This window comes from Mustela nigripes, chromosome 9 (assembly GCF_022355385.1).
Source record: "Mustela nigripes isolate SB6536 chromosome 9, MUSNIG.SB6536, whole genome shotgun sequence".
NCBI lineage: Eukaryota > Metazoa > Chordata > Mammalia > Carnivora > Mustelidae > Mustela > Mustela nigripes.
In genome coordinates, this window is record NC_081565.1 from 26874671 (window position 1) to 26901925 (window position 27255).

A 27255-nucleotide genomic window follows, 5' to 3' on the forward strand; every position below is an offset into this window, starting at 1 on the left:
CTATAGTTGTAAGTCCTGGCTTCTTGTGCTCCCAGCGTTCTTGCGGAAGGAAAATGGCCAACCCACCCTTTGGTTACTGTAGAGACTAGGAGGAGATCCTGGCAGCAGTGCAAACGTGTGCATTTTTTCTCCCCTGTTACATTTCCATAGACAGATTTAATGCCTGGGAAGGGTAGAAGGCAGTCACGGGAAGTAGTTCCTGTTTTTCTTTTGGCTTTGCCAAGTGAGGAAAAAACCCTCCTACCTTGGTTTTGAGCAGGACTTCTTCTTTCTCTCCCCTCGTTTCTTCTTTATATTTTTCATCTCTCTTTGAAATCTACACGTGGTGTTCAAAAGAGCCACACGTTTTGGTGAGGAAGGGCGTGGGAGAGCAGTGGGGTAGGTGCTAACTGGGGTCATCTATTTTCCTCTTCACACCAAGCCTTCTGCAAACCTATATTTAGGTGTTGTTGTTGTTGTTTTTTCTTGTTTCTTTTGGCAGTGTCACTAAGTCTATCTGACATTCCGGGTATTGGTTTAGGGAAAAGTTGAAAGAATTCAGCTGTCATTTGGTGACCCTTTTGCTACTAGCACAGCCCAGTGTCATTTCACTGTCCTAAAGGCACTTCCTCAGAAAGGAGTTACCCCTCCCCCCATACTTTCCCCTGACTCTGCTGTATTTTTCTTCGTTACTCCTACCGCCCACTGCCTTAACAACCCATTGCGATTTGTCTATATTCCATCTAGAGTAGAAGTTCCACAGGAACAAGACCTTTGCCTCTTTTGTTCACTGAAGAATCTCCAGTGTCTAGAACAGAACCAGGCACATAATAGGCACTCAGTAATATTTATTGTGCTAAAGGGATCCTTGCAGAGTGAAGGCTTCCTTATTTGTTGAATGAATATGCAGTGAATATTTTATCAACTGTTCACCTTGCTAGTGAATCACACAATAATCAGACTTTACACACACTCCCAGGTCCTCAAAGGCATGATTGGATGTGTGGAATAGATTAACTATTAAAATGGAAGGCAAGTGATTTTTGGGGGGAGGGAGTCAGGTTATTGATGTAGAATTTACATACAGTTAAATTTACCCTTTTAACATATACAGTTTGATGAGTTTTGATGTCTCTATAGTTTCCTAATAACTGCCAGAATCATGATCTAGAACATTTCCATCGGCCAATACTCCTTTTGCAACCTGTTTTTACCTCCACCCATTACCACTGATCTGATTTCTGTCCCCATTGTTTTACCTTTTCAGAATGTCTTGTAGAAGGAGTCCTCTAATAGGTGGTCTCTTGTGTCTTGCACATTTCCCTTAGCGTAAGGCTTTTGAGATTCATCTATGCTGTTGTACCTATCAGTAGTTTGTTCTTTGTTTATTGCTGAGTAGTATTCCATTTAAATCTACCCCTTAGTTGATAGACATTTGGGTTATTTTCAGTTTCGGCTATATAAGTCCATGTAAGACTTCTATAAACATTCACACACAAGTCTTTGCTTGAACATAGACCCTCCTCTATCTTTTGGGTAAATACCTAGCATGAGGTGGCTGGGCTGTATCATAAGTCTGTGTGTAACTTTACAACAAATCGCCAAACTGTTTTACAAAGTATCTGTTCCATCTTACATTCCCATAAGCAGCACGTGAGAGTTCCAGTTGCTTCACATAACTTGCTATCACTTTAAAATTTTTAAAAATCTTGGGGCGCCTGGGTGGCTCAGTGGGTTAAGGCCTCTGCCTTCGGCTCAGGTCATGATCCCAGGGTCCTGGGATCGAGCCCTGCATCGGGCTCTCTGCTCCGCGAAGAGCCTGCTTCCTCCTTTCTCTCTGCCTGCCTCTCTGCCTATTTGTGATCTCTGTCAAATAAATAAATAAAATCTTAAAATTTTTTTTTTTAAATCTTTATACTTCCAGCAGATGTGTAGTAGTGTTTCATTGTGTTCTTAATTTGCATTTCTCTGCAACTAATGATGTTGAGCACCTTTGCTTATTTGAGAAGGTTAAGTTTTAGCAGCCTGTTGTATTCTCTAGTTACTAATAATTTTATAATACCAGGAGCATTTGAAGTGAAAATTTCTCTAAAAAACTGGTTAAAGAGTTGAAAAGTCCTGGGGGCACCTGGGTGGCTCAGTCAGTTAAGTGTGCAACTCTTGATCTCAGCTCAGGTCTTCATATCTGGGTCATGAGTTCAAGCTCTGTACTGGGCTCCACACTGGGCATGGAGCCTACTTAAAAACTAGCAAAAGATTTGAAAAAGGTCCATACTGTACAAAAGAAGGTGAGGGTGTGGAAACTATGTTATATTTGGCAAAAGATGGTCCACCTGAGTGACTGATGCCAAGAGCTGGAGAGAAAGAGCAGCACCTAGGACGTGAGCACGGAGATTGGCAGAAGGCAGATTTCCTGGCTCTGCTGGCCTGGGGACGGCTTGCTCAGGCCTTAGCTAAACCTGGTGTTTGTGGGAAGTAGACCGTGATTTAATTACATTTTCCCGGATGCCCCAGGAATCACCTGGGAAAGCTCAGCAGTCCTTTGTGGCTGCAGACTGTGTGGTAGAAGCCTGATGAACCTAGAGTTCCCTCTCTGGGGACAATTTGCTGGAATCGGTTAATCAAGGTTGAGAAATCAGTTACCGCAGGCCCAGGAATGCCACCGCCCTTACATCCTGAAACCCTATTTCTCTTGTCCATCTCTTAGTTAATTAAGTAAGCAAACATTCCCTGACTGCTTACCACATGCCAGGTACTAGGAACACAGTGATGAAGGAAACAGAAATGGTCCCTGCAGACTCAGAATGTGAGAGAAATGCTTCCGGGGAAAACAGAGGCATCCCTGAAAGCACCCCGGAAGGACTCCTAACCCAGGTGTCGGTGCCGGGGAGGTCATCAAGGCAGGATCCAGGCAAGGGGCAGCTAAATGGAGACCTAAGATTGAGGAAAAGTTAGCCAGGCTGACAGTACTGGGAGAAAGGGTTTCTGGGACAGAGAGAGAACACACCGAGGAGTAGGAGAGAGTTTGACCCATTCAGAGCTTGTAAGCAGTTTCTTCTGGGCAGGGTTTGGGAGGTGAGGAGCAGTGTGAGAGGAGTAGGAGTCATCAGGGAGACTGGCTAAACCATCATACGGAGTGGACCTCGTCCTCAGGGCGGTGGGGAGCTGACAAAGGCTTCTGAGAGGGGGGTAGCATATGTGGATACACCATTCATCCATCCAACAACTGCAGCTGCTTTGTGATAAATGGATGGGAGGGGACAAGACTGGAGGCAGGGACACCAGTGACGTGGCTGCTGTGGCCACCCAGGAGTGGGATGAGAGTGGCCTATTGACTGGCGGTGATTGTGAAGTAGGACCCTTTCCAGCCAGTAACTGGAAATGTGCATAAGGGCAGAAGCAAGAGTGGGACTAACTTTGAAATATTGAGAAATCTAGTACATAGTACTGCATTCTTCTTGGTTTTGGTTTGTTTGTTCACTTCCTTGGAAAACTAATGTAGAAATATCCCTTTGGCTTCAGATACCTGAGCAGGGCGTTTTGGGCATTGCCAAACCCTCCTCTGTGGACAGAGTTGCTCTGATCGCTGTGTTCTGAAGTGGGAGGAGGGAATTACACAGAAGGCCAGGGCCATGCCAAGTTGCGAGGGGCATTTGGGAAGAGAAGCCTGTCTGTGTGCACCCAGCGAAGCCAGAGCAGAGTCTCCAGTGCTGCTTTGGGCTACTTCTTCCTGACAACCTTCTCTCTATGTCTCTTGGAGGGTCCCTGGGCCCAGAACCCTTGTCTGGAGATCCAGAAACTCTACTTAAAGGAAAAGAGTCCCCAAAAAAACCTCTTCCTGGCCTTTCTCAATTCATGAACACTCTATCGAGGTGTGTCTTATTTTCTGCTGAGATTTCCCCCTCAGATTAGGGGGCGGGGGTCTGTGCTCGGGTTTGACCATGGGGGTCTCTAACACTAGGCTATTCAGATTTTGTCTTTCCTACCTGGCCCCTACTACCTTTCCTGAAACCCATGATGGTTTTGCTAGAAATAATGGAATAGAAATAAATGTTTGGACAGGACATAACCATTTCTCTGTTAGAAGGTACTGATAGAACAGACAAAAGTGAGGAGAAGGGAACTCATTTCTTTGGCATTTACAGTGTGCCATGTACTGTGTCAGGAACTTATTTATATTATCTTATTTAGTCTTTGAACACTCATGCAAGGTAGTTATTGTCATCTGCATTATTTTGATGGGGGAAATTAGTGCCCATAGAGTATAAAGGCTTGGCCAAGGGCCCATAGTTGGGAAGCTGGGGTTACTCCCTATTGGTGCTCTTTCTGCTAGGTTAATTGTCCTTTTGAAATTACAAACTTGCATTTCAACCTCCTCACTGTTACCTCGGGGATCTGAAAAGATTCCTGTAGCTTCTAAATCAACTAAGTAATTTCTGGAGGGCAGCTTTTGCATGAGAAAAACCTAGCTAATTGTTTATTTCAGTGTTTCTGGAATGCAGGCCCTATGCTAGGCCACTTACAAAACAATTTGGGATTACAAACATGTCTCACAGTCCCATTCTAGCTCTCAGTGCCTGGGAGGTCAGTTGACATCTTTAAACAATCAAATTGCCAACAGAACGGATGAATTGCTGGTTTAACTCTTCTTTCTGGGGTGAGAAATTTGAGGAGAGGGTCCATGTCCTAGAGATTTGCTGAGCAAATGATAAAGAGAAAAAAGAGGTCCTAAAGCTTGAATATTTGGGAGGAATTCCCGATTTGTCCGGTTGTCAATGAATGAATTAAAATACAGGGACACTTGGGTGGCTCAGTCAGTTAAGCCGCTGCCCTCGGCTCAGGTCATGATTGCAGGGTCCTGGGATTCAGTTCCACATCTGGCTCCTTGCTTGGCAGGGAGCCTGCTTCTCTCTCTACCTCTGCCTGCCACTCTGCCAGGTTGTGTGCGCGCTCGCGCGCGCTCTCTCTCTCTCTCTGACAAATAAATAAATAAATAAATCTTAAAAAAAACCCAACAACAACATAATGTAATAGTAGGGTCACTCTTTCTTCTTTGACACTGAAAACTCCCTCCAATCTCTTATCTTCTCTGGAGGTTTTGAATGCAAGTCCTTGAAGGGTAAGTGACTAAAGAGTAAAATCCTGCTAGAGGTTGATCTTTGCATTGAGATTTCATTTGGACTCAACAGATTTTTATTTTTATATTTTTTCAAAGATTTTATTTACTTATTTGACAGAGAGAGATCACAAGTAGGCAGAGAGGCAGGCAGAGAGAGAGAGAGGAGGAAGCAGGTTCCCTGCCGAGCAGAGAGCCCGATGCGGGGCTCGATCCCAGGACCCTGAGATCATGACCTGAGAGGAAGGCAGAGGCTTAACCCACTGAGCCACCCAAGCGCCCCTGGACTCAAATTTTAGTCCAATACTTGGTTTTGTATCCATAGGTAGTCACTGCATTCATTCTTTTTGCTATTTGTTCCTCATGCCTAATCTACCACTCCCACCTCCCCCTCCACTCGGGGCCACCATGATAAACTGAGCTATTTAGAAGTAAAGCTGGTTTCTGCCAAGAGTTCGTGACTACGGAGGGCCCGCAGAGCCTAGCTTTGACTGTGTGTCCCTCCCTTCTTCTTCCACCTTTATTTATTTATTTATTTATTTATTTTTACTTTCTGCCCCTTCTCCAACTTTAATTTTAGTACAGGTGCTTAGTATAAATTCCAGCATTTAATAAATACAGTTGTTGAGGGGCAGCCGGGAAACACAGAATGTTGTATCCCCCGTTTATGAGAACCATCCCTTCTCCCACCACAGGGAAGCAGTCCCCGCCGTGGTACCCGTGGTACCCGTGGCCCCTGACGCGGCGGAGCCGGGCCGGTGCGCAGGCGCGGGCAGAGCAGCCTGGCCGTGCGCAGGCGCAGGTGGAGCAGAGCCAGAGCGTGCATGTGTCTGGACAGCGGGAGCTTGCTGCTCTCACCGGTGATGCTCTCCGCCTGCGTTCGCTGACTTGTTTCTCCACGGGGTGTTGTTTTCTTTCCACAGACACACAGCGCCGGGATTGGCCCCATCATCTGGGAACCAGGTGTCAATGACACTTTCCCGGTGTTTCCTCAGGGTCTTCTCCCATGCACTGTGGCTTTCCAGATTGGGAAACTTGCTTTCTCGATGGTGCCATTTATCATTTGAAGGACACAACTGTGTGGCCAGATGAAAATGTACCCCACAGCAGATTTTCAAGGAATAGCAGAAATTACTCCAGATTCGAGGCAAAGTTTATAACCGCGGCTAACATTTTATCAGAAGGGAGGCATTTTCTTAGGGGTGGCAGGTCTCTGGGATTCCCATATGCCATTTCCAACCTCAGTGTTTTGACCCAACACTTGAGTTTGTTTTCATAAGGGCATTTTTCAATCCCAGACGATCACAGCCATGGAGCTAAAATGATTAGAATTATAATGACTAGCTTCCAGGCGGCTGCTGGAAAGCCTCCAGAATTTGGGTTTACAGGAAAACCCTGAAGCCAGAAGCTGGGCACTCGGGACTTCCTGAGAGCAATGAGGATGCCCATCCGGGTCCTGAGGTTTAAGGTGAGGGGGCTGGAGCAGCAGCCCTCCCTGGCGTCTGGCTTTGGAGCAGCAGCTGATAGCGCTCTCCCCTCCTGCTTTATCTTTCAGTTAATGACCAGCCACAGCGGCCCTGCCGTGAGTTGCGGCCACTGCCTCCACGGGCTCCTGAGCCACACGCATCTGCTGGGGGTGCTAGCAGCGGTAACATGGCTTACTGGCCTCAGCTGAGGTTGCTGCTGTGGAAGAACCTCACTTTCAGAAGAAGACAAACAGTAAGCCTGGGATTCTCCGATGCGGGGTGGTGGGTTGGGGTGGTGGTGGTGGGGGCAGTGTTCTCTCTTGCTTTTCTTCATGGTTTAGAGTTAGGGGTGGGAGGAAGGAGGAGAGGGAATCCTCTCGGTTTTCTCAAAGGGACTGGATGACTCTGGCCCTGGTGGGCACAGGTCCATGTGGTCCTGAAGTAGCTCTATTGCTTATCAGAGAGGGAAGATTAGGAGCCAGGCAGAAACGTTAGCTTTAGTGTGTGCTAGTGCCCAGGCATGGGTTCTGACCTCTGGAATCTGTCACAGAGTTGCCTCTGAGCATCCCACTCTTTCCTTTTACCGCAGCCCTGGGGGTCTGTTGGCTCTGCGAGAGCACCCAAGGCCCCATCTGTTTCTGGGAGGTGAGTTAAGTGAGTTAAGGGCCCAGCTCCTGTAGAGACTGGTTCTCGTGGACTGTCTCAGCTCTCACTGCAAGCCAGGAGGAATGTAAAAATGAGATTTGTTTGATTTCTGTGGAGGTTCTAAGCCATTCATTTCCTGGATGGGACACAGAACTCTTTGCGTAATCCTGAGAAGATCATCTTTAATGCTCGGGTGAATGGTATTTTTACACAGAGGAAGGGGAAGGCTGTGAGGCATGGTGAATTCCCTGAAGCCCAGACATTAGCTCTTGGCTTGTCTAGCTCCAAACACTCTTGGACACTCCATTTAGGTGTCCTGGGTTTAGCTGTACGGATCTGTAGTTGGCCTCTTTTTTCTCTTTTCTTTAAAGAGACATTTATTTATTTCAGAGAGAGAGAGAGAGATTGCCCGCAGAGGCTGGGGGAAGAGGGAGAGGGAGAGAGAATCTTAAGCAGAACCCCTTGCTGAGCGCCGAGCCCAACATGGGTGTCTCTCTCTTATGACCCTGAGAGCATGACTTGAGCCATAATCAAGAGGCAGATAACCAACCGACTGAGCTGCCCCTGTAGTTGGCTTCTAAATCTGTTTCCCGCCTTGCTTTTTTTTCTGAGTTCTAAGCCTGTGTCCCTACTGAGCTATCTTTTTTTTTTTTTTTAAAGATTTTATTTATTTATTTGACAGACAGAGATCACAAGTAGGCAGAGAGGCAGACAGAGAGAGAGGAGGAAGCAGGCTCCCTGCTGAGCAGAGAGCCCGATGCGGGGCTCGATCCCAGGACCCCGGGATCATGACCTGAGCCGAAGGCAGAGGCTTTAACCCACTGAGCCACCCAGGCGCCCCCCTACTGAGCTATCTTAACTAGGCTTAACAGGTCTATAACCAAAAGGATAACCAAAATGATCATCTTTCTTAGACTCAAAGAACCATAAGAGACCTTTGAGAGAACTTAGTGTTTCTCAAACTAGCATAATGCTTAGACCTTCTTTAAAGAACAGAAGTATCAAGGTCTCCTTGTGTTCATGAAATTTCTTTTTTATTGTAATGTTATTTAAATGTGTACACATGTGAAACCTCTGTACTTATAGGTCATTACACAACCATACAACCCGTTCATACTTACAAAGGAAATGCAAACAAAATTGCAAAACCAATACAATCCAATTCACATTGTTAATATAGTAAGACAGCTGCCTGGACTGTCTATATTACTTTGTGCTAATGATTCCATTCTTCAACCACTTTTCTAGTGACCTTCATTTGATGTCATTTGGCTTTCAGTTGGTCCAATCTCATCATTTATAAATTGCGTCTGCATCTGTTCCTTTCTCATTAGTCTGCTATAATTATATTGGTGCCAACACAATCACAGACACAAATACAAACTTGGGCTTTGAAATCTTGTGCCAGAAGTAGTTATAAAGTAGGCATTCAGAAAATTCAGTTATGTTTATTTGAATTTGTTTAGATGACCATTGCAATGAAAACAGAAAATTGTTTAAAATCCTCACAAAGGCCTCATATTTAATCTCTCAGGAGTATGTATTATAGTCTGAGAAACAATGATTTTTATTTTTTAAGTCCTTAATGTTACAGGTAGGGATTTGAATCTTAAGGTCACTAGCTAGAGAGTGGAAACTAGAATCTATGTATCTTATCTGTCTTGGTGATAATTGTAATCATAAAATATAACATATTATTATATAATATAATAAAAGCAAACACTTAGAACGAGTTTCCATGTGCTAAGCACTTAAGTGGGTTATTAATTGGTTGAATTCTTTAGAACCCCATGAAATACTGTTTTTTCCTTGTGCTGTATCTGGGGTACTTGAAGTACAGAGAGAGATTAAGTAATCAGTCTGAGGTCCGCACCACTGGTCAGGAGCAAATGCAGGCAGGGTTCAAATCTAGATGACCCGACTTTAGCATTGGTGCTCTAAATCACTATGCCAAATTGCTTTTCAGTAGTATCATTATTTTTTCTATTTTCAGTCTCAAAATCTTGACATTTCTGGCCTTTTCCTTGCCTCTGCCCCTGTTTCTCATAGCTGTTCCCAGGTCTTGGTGTTTCCAGGTTCTGTGTTTTCATCACCTGTCCTGACTTCTTAACTACTGCCTCTTCTCATCCTGGTGGCAGCAGGTCACATGATGAGGAACTGTCTCTGTCATAGTATGTCCATTAGCCACTGAGAGATGGAAAGAATAGTATTATCTTAGCAATGAAAGTGGGGCTCTAGGGTAGTCCGGCATAGACCTCTCATTTTACAGATAAGAACACTGAGATGCAAAGCAGAGAAGGGATTTCCCCAACATCAAAGCAAGGACTCAGGAGCACAGGGGCCTGGAATAAGAGATGGGGTTGGGCTATCCAGACTAGTCTGGAGCTTGCTGCTTCTAGCTTAGTATTGCTTGTGGGTTTAAAAAGTTAGGATTGGAGAGATAGGCAGGCTTAGTCAAAGGCGATTTGTAATCGTATGGAAGTTTTTGTTGGGGGAAGTAAAGATACAGCATCCTGACTCAAAAGGGATTTTCTAGGTGATATAGCACAAGCCTACTGGCTTGTCCTTCTTCCCTTCCTGATATCTAAAGAAAATATATTTTGCTGAACCAGAAAAAAAGGTGGTTTACTTCAGGTTACAGATGCTTAGATTGTCAGAGCTAGAAAGATCTGACCTGCCCCTTGTCCAGTTCATGGAACTTGGAATTCCAGGCAGCGGGGCAGGGGTCGAGAGTGGGTTAATCATGGAAGGAACACCAGAACCAGTTTCTTGGTGGCCCTACAGGCTTTTTTTTTTTTTTTTTTTTTTGGACTTTGCTTTGTATGCATTCAAAGTTTAATGCCCATGGATCTTAAGCTACTTCCCAACCCACCTGGCTTGGATTTCTGGATTATTTTTGAGACAGTGGGACCTGTTAAGGGTTTTGGTACCACTTTGTTAGCTCACATAGTCAGAACCAACCCTGTCCACTAGACAGGGGAAGAAGCTCCATGGCAATTCTTGCCTACAATGTGTGGAAAACCATTGCTTATTTCCCATTTTCTCAGATCCTAGAGTATACACCCTCAGGCCTAGAGCCTGGCACCCAGGATATGCTGAAAACACATTTGCTGAACGAGTGGTGAGTGTGTCCAGTGGGCCATCAGTTTGCAGGTCTCAAGGAGGCTCCTCTGTTGTAGAGGCCTTGTGTCCTCCTGCCGGGAAGAATGTTTGAAAGCTGGGTGCTGAACAGTACACCCCAGAATAGCCCCGTGGAAAGCCAGCATTTGCCCTTTCTCTCTGTCTCCTTGTTTGCTGATGAATCCTGGGGACCTCTCTTGTGCCCCCAATTGTGCCCTTCATGGGGACCATCAACCAGGGTTAGCTTTCCGTTGTTGCTGTTAGGCAAAGAATACACTAAGTTACGAAAGTTGGGGGCAAAGCTCAGTTTGGGTTCAAAGTAACGGTTAACTTGTGTGGGTGGCAGTCTTGCAGCACAAACAGGGCTTGGGACAGGAAGGGCAAGGGGCTTCAGAGTTCTCAGGATCCTCCTCTAGTTTCAGGCTGAGCCAAAGGCCAAGGTCCCATGGAACAGATGGGAGTGTGGGGCCATATGGCCTCTCTCTTGTGCCTTTGCTATTGTCTCCGTGAGATCTGATTAGTCATGTGGCTGGGAAAATAGGTAATTCTAATTTTTGCATGGAGTCTCAGTATTTGGACATTGGTTAATGACAAGGAATAAACAAATAAATAAAAATTAAAACTCCTCATTTAAAAGCCATTAGAGAATTTTCCAGGGCAGATGAAAAATTTCTACATTCCCTTCCCACTTCCAGTTCCAGCTGATGAATTTCTTCCTTGTCCTTGTTCCTGGGCTGGTAGTGACGGTCCAAATCCAGATAGTAATTCTGATTTCTATTCAATTTTAATTCAGGTCTACTTCCAGCGTGGCCACCATGTGCCTCAATGGCTGAGGGAAACCCACTTCTCTTGAGTTTTAGTTTCGTATTCTGTGGAATGAAGAAAGTTAGAACCCATAGTCATTTATTGTTTCATTTGAATACATATTTACGGAGCACCTACTACATGTGGGGGAGTGTGCTGGGTGTGTGGTGATGAAGTGGACAGACACGATCCTTGTCCTCACAGAGCTTACTGTTCAGTGAGGGAAGCAGATACGAGACTCATGATCCCAGAAGTAAAAATAAAATTATAATCTATATTAGGTGTTAGGAAGACAATAAATCAGACACACTGTGGCACTGTGTTAGATACCACGAGGCTATGGGTAGGGACTTAATTTAGGATGGAACATTATGACAGGTAAGCCGAGAGCTCTGAACATAAAGCTGGGGAAGATCAGGAGCTCAGAGATGAGGAGCACCATATTCCTAGAGAGATAGAAAGTATGATGGCCATGGGACCCAATGTGTGCTCCTGAGTCAAGGAACAGAAAAACCAGTGGCTCTGGTGGGGTGAATGAGGATTGGCTAGGGATGAGTTGGGGACTGGCAGGGCCAGATCATGCCTGGCATTGGAGCTGGGAAGGGCAGTTGAATTTTATTTTATGTGCAAAAGAAGTCTCTGAGGTAGATGGGGCATGATTGTGAGGGTCGGATTGTGTGGTCCTTGGCACTGAAGGGACTTGAGTGACAATAAGCCAAAGGAGACAATTATAATCATCACTTGTATATGTACCATTATATGTTCTATTTTCTGCTTTCATTTAACATTATTTGGTGTGTATATTACCATGTTTTCAAGTAATCTTCATCGTTATAATACTGATTTTTGATGTGTAGACTGTGTTTTATAGTTTTGAAATGCTTTTATATCCATTATTTTCTTAAGTTTCAAAGCAGTTCTGAGAGACATGCATTAAAATTTCTGTTTCACAGGTAAAGAAAGTATTGTAACTTAGGAGGTTAGCAAGAGAAGGATCTTTTGGCCCAAAATCTACCATTGCAGGATGCCACTGACATTCCTGGTAGTTTACAGTAGTTTTAATTTGATAAATTCATACCCTATTGCCAACATTTTTTTTTTCCTATTGCCAACATTTGAATGCTTATTTATTAACTCTCTGGACCTCAGTGTTCCCATCTGTAAAATGGATGCAAAAGCACATGGTGGGGGGCGCCTGGGTGGCTCAGTGGGTTAGGCCGCTGCCTTCGGCTCGGGTCGTGATCTCAGGGTCCTGGGATCGAGTCCCACATCGGGCTCTCTGCTCAGCAGGGAGCCTGCTTCCTCCTCTCTCTCTCTGCTTGCCTCTCTGCCTACTTGTGGTCTCTCTCTGTCAAATAAATAAATAAATAAAATCTTTAAAAAAAAAAAAAGCACATGGGGGTCACTAGAGCTGGGTTCAACTGCTAGTGCACTCTCTTAAGAGGTTATGGGTGATAACCTCTCTAAATCTTAGCTTCATGGTAACAGTTCATCCTATCTCAGTTATTATGAAAATTAAATATTAAGAGATGAGATACCTCAAAATAACCTGGTATACAGTAGGTGCTCATTCTTGACTGTACATATTATAATTCATGTTACTTCTGTGGAACCAGTTGATGTTTTGTGACCTTGCCACTGAATGTGGTCATTTCCCAGCTGGGTCACCTGCTCTGTCAATGCCATGGTGGCCTCTGGAGTTGGGCAGAACTAGCAGTTAATCCTAACTCTGTCTCTGTCTCCATTACTTACCCCTTTTTGAGCTTTAGCCTTGCCACACATAAAATGGGGACAATAATGGCTCCTATATCACAAGGTTGTTTGGAGGATTGAATGAAATAATCCATATGTAATGTGCCTACTACATATTGGACTCTAAATAAATAAATGATAGCTACTATTTATCCTAAATGTACAAATGTTAGCTTCTGAGTGCCAAGGTTGGTAACTTATTCATACTCTTCATTCAATTTTGTTTTTGTTTTTTTCTGAATTCATTATTCTTTTCTGACTTCATTCACAGCCCATTTTTTAAAATGGCGTAATTGTTTGTTAATACTTGTAAGTGATTTTATTTAGCTGTATGCTTGTAACATACAATTTTGTGTTCTGGTTTTTTCACTTAATATTACATGGTTAATAGTGTCTGTGTTTCGTAGATGTAATGACAGTGTAATACATTGTCCAGTAGGTGTACTGTAATTTAATAATTTCCCCAGTGTTGTGCAACTAAGTTGTTTCCAATATTTTGCAATTATAGTGTTTCAGTGGATGAATAACTTCATGTATATAGCTTTTTGATATTTTAAATTCAATTCTATAGGATGACTTCGTATACATATTACTTGGTCACGGGGGATAAACATGTCTTTTGACTACATATGGCCAAATTGCTTTCCGAGAGGGCTCAACTGATGTATACTTCCATCTTTATTATTTTATAAACTTCAGTTCATTCTCTTTCTCAACATTTTTTAAGACTTTCTATGTGGCAAGCTTAGTGAGAAGAAAGTGATGGTGTGGGAGAAAGTCCTTTTTAAATAGGGCCCCTGCTGTGCCAAGTGCTGGTGAAGGCAGGGTGTACCTGGGAGACTCCAAGGAGGGACTTGCAACTCTGCTGGTAGAAGAGACCAAATGTCATTTGAAAGCTTGGAGATTTCAGTATGTGTGGCCTCTTTGGGATTATGTATAGAAATATTAGGAAGTACAGCCATGTCTTTGGTCTTGGAGACCCCATTGACAGCATACTTTCTTCCAAAGAGGGACCCATTTATACCTCCCCATCTCTCCTCCCCCCATGTTGCTGTGTGGTATCAAATAGTATAAATTATTCTTCATGGTTATATGATAGCAGTGGATTTTTGTTCCATTCAAGAAGTAATAACATGCTTATTATGGAAGATTTAGGAAACACAGGGATGTATTTAAAAAAAAAAATCACTTGTGTTTTTATCACCCCAGGACATCTACTATTATCATCTTTGTATTTCCTTCCAAAAAGAAGATTTAAAAAAGAGTTTAATGGGTAATCATATCAAAGGTCTTTGGAAATTAAAAGTGGGTTATTTAAAATACCAAAATGCAATAGCAAATGATAAACAAAAAACCAAAAACACTCTGAAGTACCAGCAAGAACAGAGAGTTTAATTAATTATGATCTATTCACAGTATGGAATATCAAAGTGGCCGTTAAAATCCATCTTTTAAGAAAATATTTTATGTCATGGAAAACACCCCCAATTATAATGTTAAATGAAAAAGGAAAATGTACTGTGTGATGCAGTTTTGTAGGTAAAAGTATTCATGTATGCATAGAAAAAAAAGATAAAAATATTAATAGAGGGCATTGTTAGCTCAGTTTATTAGGGATTGTCTTTGGAAAGTAGGATTAAGGGTGATTTGTATTTACTTTTTTCTACTTTTTTAGAATTTTTTAATTTCAAGTTTTCCACAATAAAAATATATGGACTTAAAGATCAAGGGAAAAAAATTCTGTTTGAGAAAAAAAAAAGGGAGGATTTCAGGCCAGTGTTCTATTGACTTTGTGGCTCTGCAGCCACAGTTATAATTACTCTTAACCACAAGGCCCCGTGACTCTTCTGGGCTCTTTGGTGTTCATCCTAATTAGAACCTTAGGATCTAGAAATGATGGGAATGGAAGAGGTGAGAGCTTCAGGCAGTGAAGCTAGTTTTCTGAACACCCCTGGTTCAATTAAATTATGCCTAAAGATTTCCATACTGTCCCTGGGCTTATTTATCCCTTGGCAACTCACCAAGGCAGGGTTTAGGTTTAGAGACACCACATTGTTTCAACCAGAGTGGATCATGCTCACCAGTAAGTTTAATGATCTTCTAACCCACTGGAGAATATGGTACTGAGACCTTGCTAGACAGGGAAGAAGAACTTTGCACTTTTCTCAGCTCTTTGCAGTCCTGGAGGCACAAAGGTTGATGTGGAACCCTGTGTCAATTTCCATTGTCCTTTGGTGCCTTCTTCTCAGCCCAGTGTGTGTGTAGGGGGGCACCTTTGTGTGCAGTTAAAGGTGCAGAGGTGGTGTGCTGAGCACAGCAGTTTGCCCCGCCCCCTCCTTCCACTAAGGGTCCTTCCTTACCTGATATAGCTCCTAGGGCTGGGAATACGAAGCTGACTCAGTGCTTGCCTTCAGAGTGCTCCTGTTGCCGGAAGTGGCCAGTGATAGATGATTTCAGGATGGAGGAAAAGGCTCTGGGAGGAAAATGCATGGGTTACTGTTACAGGAGAAGGGTTTCTCACTCAGCCTGAGATTTTAATAAAGGAAATGGTGTTGGAGTATTCTGTAGAATGGATAGTAAGTAATGAGCCAGAGGAATTAGGATAGGAGGGGTTTCCCTTTCTTATGGAGAACACAGAGGTATGGAATAGTATGCTATGAGAACTGCCAACAATTCAGTGTTGTTGAAGCTGGGAGAGTGGTGGCAGAGGCTGGAGGGGCCATCAGTTGTTTAATTAACAACTGTGGATTTCCCAAAGGCGAGTAGAGTTAAGCATCCATGTTATTTTTTAAATGCACAGTGCTCTGTTTTATTTCCCTCTCAGTGTCAGCTGTTGCTGGAAGTGGCCTGGCCTCTATTTATCTTTTTGATCCTGATCTCCGTTCGGCTGAGTTACCCACCCTATGAACAACACGAATGTAAGTACTGAGCAGCCCGCTGGAGAGTCTACTGGCACGTGACATCCAGGAGTGGGTATAGACTACATTTGACCTGTTCCAAGACACTATCTTTAGGAAACACTGCACATGGTTTGGAATAGAAACGCTTCCAATTTTTTGATAAGGTGTGACCTCAGGAAACCATTTTAGTCCTAGCCAATGGTAATAACAGTAATTATAATAAAAGCCAACATCTGTTTCATACATTTTAGATCATGAAAGTAAAAGCTTACTGATAAGTCAGAGGATGGTGATTAAAAGAGCCCCCTGAGGCCGTGCCTTAACTCAGTTGTCATCTGGACCTGCCAGGTTTTTTTCATGTCATTATGTCTTAATTGCACAGTTGTAAATCAGGGAAACATATCATTTTAAACAGCGTTTGTATAGAATTGCTCAGATTGAGCATTATGATTTCATTGGATTGTCGTAACAACCTTGTACAGTAGACCCTCATTGTTAGCATTTACTTTAATTTCTTGATAAGTAAATTGGGGGTCCAAAAATTTCAGGGAGTTGCCCGAGGTCACACATCTAATAAGTGACTCAAATGAAATCGAGCCCTGATCATTTGGCTCCTGGGCCTGTATTTGGATGATGGCCGGTAGAGTGCAGGCTAGAAAATAGTAGAAAATAGAAAGTAGTGGCTAAGAACACAAGCTCTTCATGTCAGGTGACCTGGGTTTGAATCCTGGCTTCGACACTTAGTAGGTATATCACCCTGGGCAAGTGACATCGCTTCTCTGTACCCGAGTGTCCCAAATTCTATCAAAAAGGAACGACAACAACTATCCCACATGGTTGTCCTGAGTGTCGTTCTGTCATCACCATCTTCGTCTCCTGGCTCTGCTCATTGGATGGACTGTCTGCAGAAATGTGCCTGTTTGAAGGGTCAGCATTTATGTGGGAGGTTTCCCTGGGACCTCTGTTCCATTGCTTCCATGTCTTTTCCTACCATTAGCTAGCTCCGCTCACAGCCCGCCAACTGCACCGGCTTTTGCCAGGATACTGTTCTTCATGGAGGAGATGGGGTTAGGGTCACCTTTTAATTGTGTTCTTATCCTGGTCCCAAGTCTCACACAGCACACACTGGTAGTTATTTACCTGCTAATTTGCTAATATAGCATATACATTTTCAAGTTTTAAAAAAACCCCTAAATCCACAAAACCTCCAGAACATCCTACTACATGCGATTTTCTGATTTTGCCAGAAACGAAAAGAGCATAAAATGAAATATACACTCAATTTGTGGACCTGGAAGGGAATTCTGCTTTCTCTTTTGGTGCCCCAAAGATTAATGAACAAATGCTTATTTGATTTTATTTTAGCATTACCCTAAGCTTCACTGAAGTACAGTTTTAGGGAAAACTCAGCCTTTTTATCGGCTAGGCGATGCTCTCTCAGGAATGATCACAAGTAGGCAAGACAGTGTAGTGGAAATAATGCAGACCTTGGCATTAGACAAATTGAGGTTTGTTTGGATCCTTGCTACCCTGCTTGCTGAGGTCGTGATCTTGGGCATGCTGTTGAATTGTAACCCAGATCCCTCTAGATCTAGACTATAGATTCTAGGAAATGTGAAATTGCTATACTTAGAGAAGGCAGATGAGATTTTTTCTCCCACCTGTGCACGTCTTGTAACCTTACTTCCTATTCTCACCACCTTCTGGGGACCTAGCTAGAAGGGCAAAGAGCTAAGATGAAGCCTGCAGAGGTGTCTTGTGCCTGGGAACAAAGGATTAGTGTATGATTGTTTTTCATAAATCTTACCCAGTTTGAGCAAGGGCCGTCACGGTCCTAGTCATTTTCCTGAGTCATGGGAGTCCTTTATGCTATTTGATTGTCATCCTGTATAACAAATGCCAGGTCCCCATACTGCTTTTTGCTGGGGTGGGGGGGCAAATCGGGTAGGACCCCACCTCTAGGAAAAGTCTTTGTTTTACTCCCCAAGGATTAGCTTGAAATACTTCCCCTCCACTGCCCAGTGCTGCCTGGACCAACATTACCCTATTTTGGCTGCCAGTATCTGCAGGAGATTCAAGAGAATCCCTTGATTCTTCAAGTATTTGGTTGGGTTACATAAGCTTTTCCCTGCATGAGGAGCAGCTGACCTAGGCTAGGGACATTGTTTGGTTTTCCTTGAACTATTAACAGGGAGATAAGGAGGTTAACTGAGTAAATGTTCAACAGGCCAGAGTCCCTGCTGAGGGTGCCCATAGTGATCAGATCTTGTTACATCCTTGCTCTGGAAGTTGCCTTTCTGGTTGCATTATGATAGAAGAAAAAGAAAAAAGGGATCCCACTGTTGGAACAGCAAAGGGTAGCACTCCCCGGCTGTGGCTTACTTTCTGGGGAGACTCTGTTAGCATATCTGCACAGAAAGAGTAAGATGAATAGAACAGGATTCCTGCTTTGGAGGAAGGTCATAGCTGTGGGGTAGAAGGAGTATTTCTGGCTGGACAGTGGCAGAGTGAGTCCTGTTGTAGGCTCACACCCAGAATGCTGCAGCAGTCCCGACAGCCTCACCACCGCACCCCCCACAACGGGGGCCTTTGCCCTGGGCCAGGCACTCTGCTCCCTGCTTTGCTTGTAAGAACTCACACAGTACTGCAGCTCTGTGGAGTTGACTATATTTCTATCACCATGTTCAGATGAGGAAGCTGAGGTAGGGGTTGAGTAACTTGGTCAAAGTTGCTACTTAGCAAGTTTTGGGGACCGGATATGAATCCTCCATAGATCTGACCCCAGCCCTTCCCCACTTAGAGCTATTGTTTTTAATGGCTATAAACTCTCAGGGTCACAGGTAACCCTGAGAATATGATGAAAGCTGGAGCCATGGCCTTTCTGTCCAAAGGAATTCACACATGCTTGGTCCTTTGGTTAAAAGCCCTGGTCCCAGAGCACATTTATCTTGAACCTCATTGGTGGCCCCTGTGGCTGCCTACCACACACCAAAGTGTGCCTCTGACACCTGGGACCCACCCATGTCCCCCACACCTGCTGTTTGTCAGCAGCTCCTCCATAATGAAGGGAAAGGACAGTGAGGAGGTGAGTTACGGGATGGGGCTCGTTGTTTGGGTGAGTGACAGAATAGCACTGACAACAAAGGTGGCTTCACAGATGACATCTGACCCCAAGTTAGCATGTTTATTAGGTGCCCTTGAAGAGCTTTTGAGCTGGCAGAGGAGGAGAAACCAGCAGAGGACAGAACCTGAGGGGACTGAGAAGAGTGAGCACAAGGGAAGCCTCAGATATAAGGGAAGGAACATGGATTGGGATCATGAAAATGTGGGTTCCACTCCCAGTCCTGCCCACTGACTTCTTGAGCATTTTTTAAGAAAAGATTTTATTTATTTATTTATTTGAGAGAGAGAGAATAAGAGGAGGGGAGGGACAGAGGGAGAGGGACAAGCAGACTCCCCACTGAGCAGGGAGCTGAACATGGAGCTTGAGCTCAGGACCTCAGGATCATAACCTGAGCTGAAGGCTGACGCTTAACCGACTGAGCCACCTTGGCACCCCTCCTTGAGCATTCTTCACCTGCCACTTCATCTTGCTGTGGTTTCCTTAGAGCATGAAGGAATTGAATCAGGCCATTCCCGGGGGGCCCTCCAGGTCTCTGGCAGGTGAGGCAGGCAGTGGAAGGTGAGGTAAGGGTTGTCAGGTACTTGCACATCAGGCAGTTACTGTGTGTGGTCTACTCTGCCCCTCGCATCACTTCCCCAAGGCTGAGGTCATGAACCCCATTCTACAGATGATGCAAGTAGATTAAGAACTTCTATCCTATGCCAAGTTTCCAGCTCAGGCTGGGATCAGTCCAGAGGTGGCAGGTCTCTGGGATGTGAGGAATGGGACAAACAGGTTTGGGTTGGAGCAATGTGTGGGTGCAACCAAAAGAGATAAAGGAAGGTTGCTATCGAGTCCCGAAAATCGCCTCAAAGAATTAATGTTTCTCTTTGTGTTTTTCTTCTTGATTTCATAGGCCACTTTCCAAACAAAGCCATGCCCTCTGCAGGAACGCTTCCTTGGGTTCAGGGGATTATCTGTAATGCCAATAACCCCTGTTTCCGTTATCCAACTCCTGGTGAGGCCCCTGGGGTTGTTGGAAACTTTAACAAATCCATGTAAGTACTATATCGGGTTTTCTTTCCAAACTTGTCAGTTAATACTCTTTCTTTACTTCTCAACCTCTGGAGAATTTTGAAGGGTTCAATTTGAGTGAAGTTGCTTTTGTAAAGGTTTGAAGAATGAGGGCAGGGAGAATTGCTGCCAGGACCTAAGACTGTGGATCTTACTTTGGTGCATTTGAGGAGTAACAATATGTAGCTCTTATGACAATAAGGCTCCTGTGGTTGGGGGGCCATTCTTACAAAAACTGGTCAGAGAAGAGGGAGGCACAGCATGTCAGCTCTGTCCATTCATTATTAGCCTACTCACTTAGCACATTTCCTGTGCATCTGAACTGGCTGGTCTAGGCCCTGGGGGTGTTGGTACAGAGATAAGCACAGGAGGGGACCTGCCCACAAGCAGCTCGTAGCCTGGGATGGGCGAATTTGTCCCTTTCCTTCCCGATTCACTCTTACTCTGTCACTCCCTGTCATACTGCAGTGTCCCAGTGTCCGCAGGTCTCTCTCTTCTGTGGTGTGAGTTCCCTGAGGGCCTGGATGTTTCTTCCTTGCTTTTATCTTCCTGGCTCCTGGGTCCAATACTGGACATAAACATGGGCTTAATAAGTGTTTGCTGATTGAGCCATTGAAGAGTCTTGGAATGCATGGAACCATGGCATGAGCTTGAGTGGACAAAGGACTGTAGGAGATGTATCAGGATAGTCCCGAGGAAGCTCTGCAGAGTCAGACGGGGCCACATTATAATGTCCATGGACCCTAGACTTTGTAGCTTTCAGGGGCCCTCTCCTTGCATCCAGAAATATTAAAAATTTTATTTGATAACTGTGTTGGTATAAAGATGACTATAATCCAGGTTGGATTCATTATCATATATGTTCTTTCTGAATTTCTGGATTTCATTTTTTTCATTCTGATTTTAGAAGGTAGTAAACTTTTTTGTGGACCCTAAGAGCATCCTGGGCCCTAGGCACTGTGCTTATTGGGTCTCCTGGATAAGTTGGCCCTAGATATGTATGTGTGTGGGTCGGGGCGAGGTGGATATGAGAGCTTCCTGGATGGAGGCACATGGGCTGGGCCTTGAAGGGTGGTAGGATGTGATTGTGTGGACACACAGGAAGAGCATTTGGGGCAGAGATGGTGGGTGTGCAGGTAGGAGCCTGGGTCATTGGTGCACCTGGGTGTGGGGAGCAGTAGGAGTGGACCAGAGCTGGCCTGTGGAACACCTTGTAGCCAGGCGGGGACATATTTTCCTGACAGATACTTCCTTCAAGCAGAGAGGCAGCGGGTCTAACCAGGGCTTTTCTTCTTTTCTTGCACCCCCTACAGTGTGTCTCGCCTGTTCGCAGATGCTCGGCGGCTTCTTTTATATAGCCAGAAAGACACCAGCATGAAGGACATGCACCAAGTTCTGAGGACATTACAGCAGTTAGAGAGTTCCAGTTCAAGTAAGCAAAAGCCTTCTGTGCACTGGCTCATAATTGGAAATTGACCTACACGGGGGTGAGAGGACAGCCCAGGTGCCCTTGCCCTTGCTCTTCAGTGCTTTCCTAGGGAGCTTTCCTCCTCAGTGGCTGGGCTGTCCGGCCTCTCAGCTTCTCTGCAGGAGGTATTTGAGAAGAAACTAGGAAGACAATGAATGTGCTGGCCTCCTCTGGGGAGACAAAACAGAAATCACCAGAGAGGAATGGCACAGGCCTGGCATTAGGGCAGTTGGGGGGTACGGGATGCTGCCAACTCCCAATTTTTTTTTTTTTTTGGAGTTGCCCGTATGGTTGCAGTGAATGGACAGATTTATAGACGAGGGATGCTTATGTGCACGTAAGAGCTATTAAAGTTGCAACTTGATATGGATAGGTGAAAGGTAAGCCTTTATTTCTAAAAGGGAAATGCAGTTCATCTTCCACCTAGTCATTTGATTTCGTGTTGATGGGCACTTGACTTCTGATCTTTTAAAAGTGAAGTCTTCATCTCTGATCTGGTTAAGTGCCCAGGGAACTCCTTGCCGGCCACTGAGGAAGTGTCCAAGGAGCAGGCATGGGCAAGGGCAGAAGTTATGGAACAGCCTGCTAGGCAGTGGCCAGCCAGGGGGACAGTCTCCTGGGCATGGGCAGTCACGGCGTGCCTGGTTTGTAGAGAATTTAAAAGCAGTAGTGAAGCTGACTAAAAGGGCTCTGCTTTTTGTCATCACCATGTACCGGTGATTCTAAACAATGTCAGTCATAAATTACTCTCCATCTTGGGCCAACTGCTGCTCTGCTCTAACCAGGAAAGTGCTTTTTACTTAGTTTGGTGTTTTAGGAGGGATGGGGAGGGTCAGCTTCTGCTGAAAAGCCTCACAGTATGGGACCCACTTGGCAAAAGAAGAAGGGATACAAAGTGCTAGACTTTCCACCAGACTTAGAGCCTTTTCTTGGGAAGACAGAACTGTGCTTTCCCTGGGCAAGAGAAGAGGCATTGAGCAGCATGGTGCCTGATGGGCTGTGGGTGGCAGGGAGCAGGTGTCACTTCCACTCAGAGAGAGGCCTGGCTGTGCTTGGGCTCCTGGGTTAGTTGCAATGAGCTCCTGGCTGAACCTCTCTGGGCTGCATGGCCTGGCCCTCTGGGTGCTCTTTCCTTGCCCTATAGGCCCCTGATCTTGCACACACACCTCTGTCCCAGCATAGGACCCAGAGGTTGAAGCCACCAAAGTGTCTGTCCTTTCTGATCTGCAGGAGAGCCCCTGCCTGGCAGACCAGAGACAGAGCTGGGGTTATTTCTCCTACTGTGGAGATTTAGTGTGTCCCATAGGAAAGAGTGCTAGGGTATATTACTTTGTAGCTTTGTGACTTTGTGAATAAGTCTTTAGACCCCTTGAGGCTACTCTTCTAATCTGTAGAGTGGGGACAATAGGAAAACCTATCTCATAGGATTATTGTGAGGAATAGATGAGATAACACATGTAACTGCTTCAAAACAGCACTGGACACAGAGGAAGCACTTAGGGAACATGAGCTGTGATTATTTTGAAGAGGTGACTTCTTGGCCAAAACAGTTTACCTCTCTGAGCCTTAATGTCATCAGCTGTAAGATAAGAAGAACTTGCAATGTAGAATGTCAGACCTGGCACAGTGTCTGACACATAGTAGATGTCTGATCAGTGGGAACCACTATTATTCTTAGGTGTCAGTGAGGCATTCCTGAGCACCTGGCCTTGCCCTCCTGCCTCTCAACGTCATGGCTGGGGAAACCGACTAATGGACGGAGCCAAGTTTCAGATCTTAGTGGGGAGTTCTTTCCACACAGATCCATTTTTCTTCTTTGAGCAACTGGAGACATGAGTTAGGGTAGAGAAGGCAAGACAAACCTGTGTCCAAAAAACTTTCTCGGCAAAGCTCTGACGAGAGGATCTCCTCTGATTTTGATTATATTATATCAATGCTTATTACTTATCTCTGCCTTCACCCAGTCCATTCCCATCTCTGCCCTGCAGCTCCTTCCTAAATTGCTCCCACCTTTCTTTTCCTGTCTTGCATCACTAAGCCAGGCCTCAGGCTGGAGGGAAATGCACAGAAATGTTGCTTCTTCCTAGGTGAAATCAGTAATTTTTTGCCAAATTTCAATAACACTCTAGATTTCAGAGAGAATCCAAGGCTGGGTTATGTCAGTGTAGATCCTAACCTAGAGACCTGTGTTTTTCTGCACCGACGGCCCTACTCGCAGTATGATAATGGGCTTAACCCTCTTAAACATCACCGTTAGGATTGGAAGTATCCTTGGTCTCGAGTCTTGCCCTCATCAACCTTCTCTACCACACACCCTCTCCCTGTGATGGGACCTACCTCTCACATAGCCGCTCATTTTGGGTAATAATAGCTCCAGTTAGCAGAACATATTCACTACCCTGCTATACCTTCCAGTCCATGAGGTTATTAATTCGATTTCCCTTGAAATACTTAAAGATAGCTCTTGTGTTTTTTTTTCCCCTTTCTTCCTGAAGTCTTTAACTTTTCTGGGATAGATATCCTCCATTCTTCCTCTGGAATATATTTTCCTCCCTGATTTCTGCCTTTGTTCTGGCTGTGTTTCAGTGTCTTTATGTCCTTGAAGTTTATCAGAAATTACAACGGTTTTCCAGCATGGACTAGAAGGGGATTTTTGCTTCCCTGTTCTGAGCACTCTACTTCTGTTCATGCAATCTAAGATTGCTTTGGACTTTTTGGCATTCACGTCACACTGTTGACGCCTATTCCTCATGCAGTCAACCAATATTGCAGTCTTTTAAATACACAGTATTGCAAGTTACTTGTTCTCCATTTCTTAATCACGCTGTTGGCCCTTTAAACCAAAAGGGAAATCATCTATTTCCTTTCTATTTTGCATTTTTAAATTCCCTGTGTTGTTTTGTCCTTTCTACACAAACCATTTTAGATTCTGACTTTGCCGTGTGTACATTTGCTGCTGCTTATTGTTTCCTGTCATGTAGGAATTTGATAACTAGCTCTTTTTGTTCTCATCCAGGTCATTAATAGCTGGACTAAGGCAGGAGGTTTGGGTCAGTCCACTGGAGACTAATAACCCCTTTGGATTACTCCTACTCAGGCTCTTACAGATTCACCAACCTATGGTGTCATCCGTGCTGAGCCCCTGCCCTATGATCTAGTTGGAGGACTTGTTATTTCCTCCAAGTTGGATTCATTAGACTATCCGCAGATAATGTGTGGATATGGAGATCTGGACTCAGATACTGTCTTCTAATGGTTTCCTGGACTTGAGCATCATTTTGTTTCTATTTATTGGATGAGAACTTAGAGGTCTTTTAGTTCATTTGCAGATAAATGGGTTGACTCAATCATTCAGCCAATATTTATTGAACCTAATATGTGCCACCCAGTGTTCTAGGTGCTGGGACACAGAGGTGTTCAAAACAAAATGTATCCAGTTCATTTGGAACTTCCATTCTAGAAAATAGCCTGATCTAGAAGGGGGAGTGACTTTTCCAGTTTGCACAGCCATGAGAACGTTATTCTAGGAACGGAGCACAGGTAAATGTCTGCTGCTCCACAAAATTCTCTTTCTGCAGTGGTATCTTCTGCTGGTCTAGTAATCTTTTACCTGAGAAGGTCTCTAGTTTTAAGAATTAGATCACAGACGAGTCTAATTATTCTTGAAACCATCCTGATGAGAAACCCATATAAGAAGCCTCACAGAGGGGCCTTTACCCGATTTTCTCATCACTGGAACTTTTTGGACATTCTGTTATTTTCTTCCTAAACCTATGACTACACAGGTTGAGCAGAGGTTAAATTAATGTTTGGGAATCCATGTGAGGAGCATTCATTCTTCATAAGTCCCCATGATGACTGTACCACAGTGAAAATGTAAAAACTGCACAAATTCTTGGACCTGTAGAAAAAGTGACAGGTTTAGATTCTGTCTCTGAGATGCAGACAGGCAAGGAAGAGTGTTTCTCTGAGTGTGTTTGCTGTCATATCTGAGATTATTTCAAGAAGTATACAGATGACAGCTTTTAATTTTAACCCCTATCAAATTGCAACTTCAAGGGTATTATCGCTTAGGGGGATGTTAAATGGAAAGAGTTAATTTAAAGAATACATTGTTTTCTGTGCATATAGTAAAACTTGTGAGAACAGTTTGTAAATAATGGAGAATTGGAAAATGCTGGTATAAGAGAAAGAATTTGGGGCTTTGTGTGAAGATTCATTTTGGGAACAAATTCAGGCTCTAGCCTTCATTATCTGTGAACCTTGAGCATGTTTAGATTATCTCTGACCCTCAGAATACCTAGAAAATAGAGATTACCCAAGAGTCATTGAACATGAGATCAGAGGACATCTGTGGATGGCTAATAGTGGGGCACAGCACAAATGACACACAATAAATCTGAGTTGTCTCATCTCTCTTCTGTTCCTGGTGGACTGTTTGGTTTTATCAATTTGTTCAACCTCTCTGGGCCTCGGCTTTCCTTGCCTTGAAATTGGAACTTTGGCAAGACAACCTGAAAATGTTTCTTCTTGGAAACTTGGTCAGTTCTTGCAAGGGGTGAGGGGGATCAGCTGGGACTAGCCAGTGATGTGGCTGTCCCCTAGACTATAGTTCTCGAAGGCAGATAGGGCCTTATTCATGGCTCTATCCCAAGCATTAGCGTAGTAGCCAGTATGTGGTAAGCAATCAGGGGATCTTCGTGGAGTAAAAGCAAGAAAAAATACCTGCCCTTTCTCCTTCACAGACTATTTTAAGGATCAAGTAAAGTGCTTGGAAAGGTGTAAAATCCCAGCATGTATAATTTTCTAGTTAATTCCCTTGTGTGAACCCAAGTCAATCAGGCTAAATAATAATGACAAAGGTTCTTCAAATAGTTTCAGCTTGCTTTCTTCCACAAGGTTCACCCCAGAACATTCTAGGACGTGCTGCCATGAGTCTGGAGGCCGGAAGTGGATTTATTGAGAAGCTAAGGAAGGTTCACCCTCCTGAGCCCCTTCAAAGGCCCTGGGAGAGATCTTAGCTCTCAGAAAGTGTCTCAGTAGGATTTTTTAAAAATACTCTTTTTCATAGAGAGAGCCTCTCAAATCATGTCAGGCTCAGGCCTCACAGACCTGCATCTGCTCTTGCCAGAGGCCTTGTGGAGACAGGAAGAAATGCCATCATTTTTAGCCTCCCTCCTGGCCCTTCTCCTCAGGCTCTGTCACCACCGCAGCCCTCCTGCATCTCTTTGGTGAATCCGGGAGACTCAGATGGGGTGACTAGCTGACTGACCAGAGCCAAGGCCTCCCCACTGGGGCTGGTGGCACTCAGATCAGGACTGGGTCTGAGAACTGGGACTCAGATCAGGACTGGGAAAGCTCTCAGATCAGAGCTCTCTGCTCTGTCTTTTCTACTTATTTCCTTTTCAGCTATTTAAATGCATCGGTTAGTGCTACACGCCACCAGGCTCTTCCTACTTCCTCCTCAATAATTCTGCTCATACATCCACTTTACCCCAGTGTCTCATTCATTTCCCAAATCCTGGAATTTCCACTCCGCACACTCCTTCATCTGTAAATGGCCCCATGGCCCAACCCAAGCTCATCTTGAGTTTACACTAAGCACCATCAGCGCTTCCTGCTTGGCTGGAAGCTGGGAAATGTACATCCTGGGGCTGAGTCTTGGCTTCCTGGGTGAGCCATCCTCACATGCCTATAATAAGTTCCCAGCTCCCCCACTATCCACTGCTTTAGCCCATGGCTGCTCCCTCAGCCTCACCATGGCTTCTCCCTCAGCCTCACCATGGCGTATCTGCTCCAGGACAATTCCTGTGCTTATGGAGGTGCCG

The 27255-nt window shown here is 44.5% G+C and overlaps 1 protein-coding gene across 3 annotated transcripts in view; it reads left to right on the top strand.

The window, feature by feature from the left end:
- Nucleotides 1-27255, top strand: part of ABCA1 (ATP binding cassette subfamily A member 1) — a 163466-nt gene that overhangs the window by 50014 nt on the left and 86197 nt on the right. For all 3 annotated transcript variants that reach the window (XM_059411157.1, XM_059411156.1, XM_059411154.1), the window contains exons 2-5: nt 6651-6814; nt 15707-15800; nt 19802-19943; nt 21273-21391. In XM_059411157.1, coding sequence (XP_059267140.1) covers nt 6749-6814; nt 15707-15800; nt 19802-19943; nt 21273-21391 — 421 coding nt within the window. In that variant the 5' untranslated portion in view covers nt 6651-6748. The remainder of the gene's footprint in view (nt 1-6650; nt 6815-15706; nt 15801-19801; nt 19944-21272; nt 21392-27255) is intronic.